The sequence below is a fragment of the Equus caballus genome, chromosome 7, assembly GCF_041296265.1.
Source record: "Equus caballus isolate H_3958 breed thoroughbred chromosome 7, TB-T2T, whole genome shotgun sequence".
Lineage (NCBI taxonomy): Eukaryota > Metazoa > Chordata > Mammalia > Perissodactyla > Equidae > Equus > Equus caballus.
Genome location: NC_091690.1, coordinates 59,039,086 through 59,045,822, shown reverse-complemented (window position 1 = coordinate 59,045,822; position 6,737 = coordinate 59,039,086). Strand labels below are relative to the sequence as shown.

The 6,737-nt window shown below is 45.5% G+C and overlaps 1 protein-coding gene across 1 annotated transcript; it reads right to left on the bottom strand.

Moving 5' to 3' along the window:
* Nucleotides 1–234: 234 nt before the first annotated feature.
* On the bottom strand, nucleotides 235–6,088 carry LOC100059942 (tripartite motif-containing protein 43-like). The gene is made up of 6 exons (XM_023646255.2): nucleotides 5,684–6,088; nucleotides 4,927–5,022; nucleotides 3,377–3,607; nucleotides 2,627–2,649; nucleotides 1,993–2,090; nucleotides 235–850 (listed from the first exon to the last, which is right to left on the bottom strand). The coding sequence occupies exons 1-6, from the start codon at nucleotides 6,086–6,088 to the stop codon at nucleotides 357–359; spliced, it is 1,347 nt and encodes a 448-aa protein (XP_023502023.2). The 3' UTR covers nucleotides 235–356.
* Between the last annotated feature and the right edge of the window lie 649 nt (nucleotides 6,089–6,737).

Genomic DNA, 6,737 nt, shown 5'->3' with positions numbered 1-6,737 from the left:
AGAAGCTTGCAGACTGACACGGTCACTCTGGATAACCAGGTCTGTCAATGATGTGCAAACCCTGTGTTCCCACACTCGACCGTGAAGTGGCAAGCACACACCCAGACATTTTGGCAACTCCATCAAGCTCACAAAACAGGTGAGCCACCACAGCATATATTCTAGAGAGATGAACCACAAGACAAGATTTTAATGTCAAGAAAATGGAGCCAACAACATTTTGTATTTCACACTATCTTCATATTGAATAACAGAAGGAGGTTACAATCAAGTAGAAAGAGCAGAAAAGACAATCAAGCATCATACGGATTTCCTGGGCACACAGGCACACAGTCAGGTTGCTGACTCAGCCCTCATCATGTGTGGCCAGTGTAAAAGAAAGGCCTCACAGGGAAAGTGAACACGCCATCTGGGTACCTCCAAATGATGGAGCGCCTGGCAACATCCACAAAGCTCATGCTCCTACTGTCCAAATCAAGGAACACACCAACGCGGCCCACAGGTTTCGCTATGAACTGAGGACTTATGGGGGCGGTGGTCCAGAGACTGTAACGATCATCCTCCTTCACACATACCAGAAGGAATGTGTCCTTAGATTCAACCAGTGTGCCGGTCTTCCTTATCCAGGAATCCCTACAGACACCTACAGCCCAGTCCCAAGATCTGTCCACAATCACCTCCCAGTAGTGCTTGCCGGAGGTGAAGTCCTGGGTTCCCCAGCTAGCAAAATAGTTAGATGTTCCAGGATTCAAAGACACATATCGACTGTCATGGATGTACCGCACACTTCTCACATCATCAAACAGCCTGATGTTGTGATTGGTTACTTCATTATGGAAGGAAATTTCCACTGTCGAGAGAGAGAGAGAAGAGAATATTCCAGTCAAAATCAATGATAAAATTAAGCTGTGTGTGGGAGAAGAGGGTCTTATCTAGAGTCTCACTGGGAAGAAAAAACAAAAAAGTATGCCATGGTTAGAAGGGCAGTTCTAACTGGAAAATATGGGATTCAAATGAAGCCAGCCTATCTACTGAAGGAACAAATACCTACTTCCAATGGAAAAACTTTCATCAAATTGAGAGATTGTAGAGCAGAAGGAGGTCATGTCTCCTTCCGGCTGGCTCCTTTTCATTACACCTGACAAACTGGACACCTGTGCACCGCCTCCAAGTCCAGAGCAACATAACTTACCTCCACCGCCCTCCCTCTGGGAAAAAATAGTTACAAGCTAGACCACTGAATAAATGGTGATGGCTTTCGCTGTACCAGGAGATTCCGCGATTCCACTTAAGGAAGTAAACTGACAGTGAGGAAGAAAACCTCAAGGTGCCCTCTTAGAAGGGGCTTCCTACTAAGACTATTCTGCCTTTGATACCTCGTTCCACCTGAGGCCTAGCCTTCTTTCTGCTAAATCAACCTTCTGGGTTCAGGTTTATCATGGAGTTCTATAGATGGACTCGTCAGCCACCAACTTGCTTGTTGGCTGTGGTTCATAAAGTCCTGGTTTCTGGATTTAGTTTTTCTTTGTGCTTATGTATTTTTTTCTGAATCTATCAATTGAAACACACATTAGACGTGCAGTTCCCAAGGACCTTTAAAGCTAAAGTCTTGTTTTAAATTAAATTCACTGCGCTTACTTTGAAATGGGAATATCTTGAACTCACAGCGATTTTCTAAGACTCAGGAAACAAGTGACATTGTGAGTGAGAATATTTCTAGGACTCCTGGAGCCCTCTTTTGGAGCACGTCCTTTTGCTCCTCATGGAAGTAATTTAACCAATCTCTAAGTAATTCACAAGTCCTGAAGCACATTGATGCTTACGTCAGCTTTCATTTATTCTTTCCCTGTTATAGCGACTCTACGGCTAACTACGAACGTCCGTGCCTGTCTGCATGGCTGTGCTCTCTGACAAGACAAAAGGTTGAGAAAGAAGGAAGGATTGCCTAAGGAAAACCAGTATTGACAGAGCCTGCATGGTGGCCCCACTCACCCCGGAAGCGGTTGAGCCTGTCCATCAGTCCAGTGATGGGTCGGGCACTGAGTTTTGGCTGAGGACGCTGAGGCATGTGCAGCTGCACCAACTCGATCCTGTAAGGAAGAAAACGCAATCAATCTCTCTGGTGCCCGAGACTTCTGACACACACTGTGTTCAATAAAAGTCAGCATCATTCCTCTGAACATTCTTCCTCAAAACACTTTCCTCCACAACCCTGGGACAGGATTGCACCATTCTCACAGAATCTTTCTCAGTTTTCTTCTTTCCATGCTTCCACCCCCATTTCTCACAGGTACTTGCTCCTCTCCCCTAACACCTGGGAAAAACTATCCTTGCATTTCTGTATGTCGATTCTTTTGAACCCTGAAAGCATAAATAACTGGTTTTCTAGAATCCTCTGCACTGAGCTTGATGACAGCACTTGCCCCTTCCAGTCACAGGCGGAAGAAAGCCTCGCTTCTAATCCAGAGGAATAACAGGAAATGCTATTCAGCAAAATGTGCACAAACATATGCACACACTAACAGTGGAGCAGAATCTACCCGATTATGCCTCATCTTATTCAAAGGAGCCTGAGCTTTTTCAGAGCCCTCACCGCGCCCCACTTAGCATGGAAGACCAAACTTACCTTGGCAGTTTGTTTCCCAATTCCTGTCAAGAAAAAAGAGAGAGAGAAGCTTAGACTCTTCAGGAATAAGCCATTCTGCCAAGCAGCCTTTGGGTTTGGGACAGTACACAAGAAAAGTACTCAGCACCACCACCCGCACAAACCGCCTTGTTGATTCATCTTCCTTTTCCTCCCTAAAGACGATCTCCATACCCCATATCGACCAAATCCAAGTTTTTGATGAATTCAGAACCCTGAGGAGGGATATAGAGAGAGAAGGACAAGGGAAGTGACCGTGCATTGCTGCCACCCTCCACTGTCTGAAAAGTGGTCTTTCCCAGGCCTTGTCTCCAGAGGGAAACATGCACCAAACAAAGGCCACTTCAAACCTAGGACATCCCAACAGAAGGCAGAAATATACACAACTTTCCCCAAATTTCTCCACATTGCCCAGTGTTGAGTGTCCATGAATAAGTTGTTCATTTCCTGATTCTAGCAAAGGAAGCTACAAAAGGAGGGTGTGAGGAGGGAATTTCCCCTGGGGAAATCTCCACAATCACAATTCCAGAAGGCTTGCTTGTTCATGGTTAGGAGATGAGTTGCAATCATTTTAAGTTATTTTGAGTTGGGAGAGACGCCCCCCCCCCCGCCCCCCCCACCATAGATGCAGGAGAGGAAAAAGTATACCTTTAGTACCAAATAAATAAGAGAAGTCAAAAGCGTGGGCTTGAGATAATATAAAATACCCGCAGACCCATCCTCTGTGCTTACCAGGAGCAGCTCCACATCTGATTTATGGCACGTTTCCAACAGCTCCTCATACATCAGTCTTAGCTGTATCCTCTTTTCCACCATTTCCGCTCGAATTTTCTGGAGTTGCTTAAACACGGATTTTCCTTGCTTTTTCAGACTCTCTAAGTGCTGCTTCTCTTCCTTCCGTAGAGAAGGATGCAGTGGCTGATAGACAGCCCTGATGATGTCTTCATGTTTATACACATAACACTGCAGAGAGATGGATTTCCTAGATCAAAGGCTCAGGCCAACCTTCTCCTCCTCCACTTAAACAGCATCTACTTTGCTCTCATTCATGAGCTCTACCAACCAGCTACATCCATCCTAAGGTCAGGTCCACCCACTTCTCAGAAACCACACATTCATTCCTCTTTCTTTCACTGATTTTCCATTCCTTTTAACTGCACCAAGAGTCAAGCCCATCCCCCCTCAAAGCACTTCCACCACTGCATGAGCTCCTGGAACAACGTCAGCAAAGCTTTCCATTGATAATTTCTTTCATTCGAATCTTCTCAAATCTGAAAGACTCCACGCAAAGCAATTGCAACCTATGAGTGGTTAGTAAATCATTATGTGCAATACTCTGACCACTCTTTAGTAAATTTGTCTCTGGTCTCAAACCTCCCTACTCCACCATGTGACCTCCCCTCTCTCCTGGCAGCAATGTTGCATTTTACTTTTGGGATTAAAAGCCATCGGCAAAGAGCTTCCTAAACTTCTCCCCACCTGCCCTCCATCTGATGGCCATCCTCACCGCCATTTTCCCTGCCCTCCTATTCTCTAGGCATGAGCTTCTGTCCTCTATCAGAGGCTACAGGCTTCTGTGTTGTTGTGAAGGACGTTAATCCTCATTCCATTGCTTGGTCGCTTCTTGCATTTTTTGGAACCACACTCTCACTTGCCATCTCAGTCTTTTTCTGTGCTCCATTTCCTCACTTTCTTAAAAAAACTTGCTACATTTTCCCCTACCTGAGCCAACATCATTCTCTAGCTCCTGCACAATCAGTTTCATCATCACAGGCACACTTCTTGAATTGGCATTCACCGTTCCTCTTTGTCTCCCGGGGCTCATTGGAACAACGGGATGGGAATCCCTTCAGTTCTCAATGATATGCTCTGTAACTTCTAGGATATATGATATGCAGAAATCTCTGCCTGCAACACTCATGGATTGTTAACCCCTACTTGTCCTTCAGAACTCCAATTGCTTTTAAACCTGAGAAATTTGGCCTGAGATTCTGAGTGATGTTTACTGAATTGCCCAAATCGCTCTACGTGCCTCCATCCTAGCCCCGGTCACACATTCTTCTGAGGGCTCTTGGATTGTAGTTACTGATTATCTTCGAGTCTAAAAATCCTAAGAGGCATGCCACCTTAGTTTGAAAATGAGGATGGATTATTTTTCCTGTTGTTCGACCCAGTCTCCGAATTTCATGACATATGATGATTCCAGCTCAAATTGTTAATGGAGAAGTTTCTAGCATGTCTGTCACAACCTGATTCAGAGGGAAATACAGTCGCATACTTACCATCCAATGGAAAGACAATCTGCCATCTTTATCGAGATTTCTTTGGTTTTCTTGGCTCTTTTCCCATAAAGATCTCATGTGCTTGCAGAGCTTCTCCTGTAACAGAACCATGAATTTTAGCACCAGACAAGCAAGCAGACTTAGCTTTCAGACCCTGAATGATGGAGAGACTCAAGGGATGTTGGATAAAGCCTTTAGGGAGAGTGGAAGAACCATCAAATTCCCCTTTTGTCTCTCATGAATGATCCATTTCAGGAGATCTCAGACTGTGGAGGTAGTCATTCATTAGCCTTGGCAAACTCCCCAGAGTTTTACTTAGCGTGGATACTCTTCAGATGGTGTGGTGTCCTGCCTCAGAATGTGGATCTAGTGATCTTTGTCCCCTGCTAATGGCAATGTGCTTCATCCTACGACTTTACTCCCAGTGTTGGTAAACATGTATCCTACAGAAAAGCCTTTTTGCACTTATAGTTGTTATAGCCAGTGACTCAAAATGAGGGCTTTACAGAGGCTTGAGCATGATAGTGCCATCATCAAAATGATACAGACTGCTAACTTAATCCCCCTCCCATTGGATGCGAGCTCCATGAAGGCGGGTACTGGTGTATTTCCTTCACAGCTTCATCTTTGGTACCTGGATCGGTACCTGGCGCTCAGAAAAGAGAGGATTTCATCACCCTTATGACTCTCACGCCCTAAGAAACCCTTAGCCCTACTCGCCCCTGGTTTTCACAGTGCCCTCAGAAGCATCACTTACCCGATATTCCTCAGCAGCCTCCTCCACTGAACAGTGACTGTGAGCCTCGTGCTCCTGAGATTCAGAGCAGAGCAGACACAGCAGGCTCCTGTTGTCTTCACAGAAGATCTTCTTTGTCTGCTTGTGGGTCCCGCACATGTGTTCCTCAGAGCTCAGGCATTGCCTGAGACTGGCTTTTCTGGCAACGGACACCAGACTCTTCAGAAGAATATTGGTTTTGTAGTCTGTCTGTTGGGATGGCTGCCTGCACACAGGACAACAGGCAGGGGTTTCGGCTTTCTCCCAGTAAACACGGAGACAGGACCAACAGAAGCTGTGCCCACAGTCTATGGTGACGGGGTCCATAAGGCAATTCAGGCAGATGAGGCAGGTGAGTTCTTTCTGGAAGGCTTGTGGGATGTCCATGTCCATTTTTCTGAGGGGAGAAATTCAGAGTAGTTCATTCCTGTGTCCCTGAGACACAAAGCCCTGAGCAAACTTAGACTCAGGCTGTGACTCAGTAATACACTGTGTCGGGAGCAGAGCAGGCTCGTTTTTGCACATGACACAAATGGAAAACTGACGCACAAAGAGAGCTTTCCAGGTCTGTAGAAACTTTCCAGGCTGCCTAACTATCTTCCTTCCACCCCATTTTTATCCGGCATAAAAAAGAACCTCAGTTTTTCCTGAGGTCTTAGTTTCCTCCAAGTAGCTTGAGCTTCAAGAGTTTGACCTAATTTATAGCTCCAGGTGGTGGGTCCTGAATGTGCTAAAACCCAATCACATCGGTCATTGCCAGCCCTCAAGTTAGCACAGGATGTTAGACTTAGCTTGCATTTTCGCTCTTTCACGTAATTGTCAGGCCTTTCTCCTCAGATGTCCTTTTTCATCTCACTCAGAATCCACATCCCAAAACCCTTTTTCTTATTTCAAAACACTTTCTGAATGTGTTAAGAGTTAAGGAAGAGGATACTAAACATGGTCAAACTGGATCTGATTCCGGCCAGGATCTACTGACACGAATCTACCCAACTGTTCAATTTGCCCTCCCGTCTTTATATTCTATACCACTCTA

What these genes read in the sequence shown, in the direction of transcription:
- LOC100059942 (XM_023646255.2), bottom strand. Translation starts at nt 6,088, where the DNA reads ATGGACATCCCACAAGCCTTCCAGAAAGAACTCACCTGCCTCATCTGC. An exon ending in CAGATGTGGAGCTGCTCCTG is followed by an intron (nt 2,650 to 3,376) that starts GTAAGCACAGAG and finishes TTTTCTTGACAG; the next exon opens with GAATTGGGAAACAAACTGCC. An exon ending in TTGGGAAACAAACTGCCAAG is followed by an intron (nt 2,091 to 2,626) that starts GTAAGTTTGGTC and finishes TCTTCCTTACAG; the next exon opens with GATCGAGTTGGTGCAGCTGC.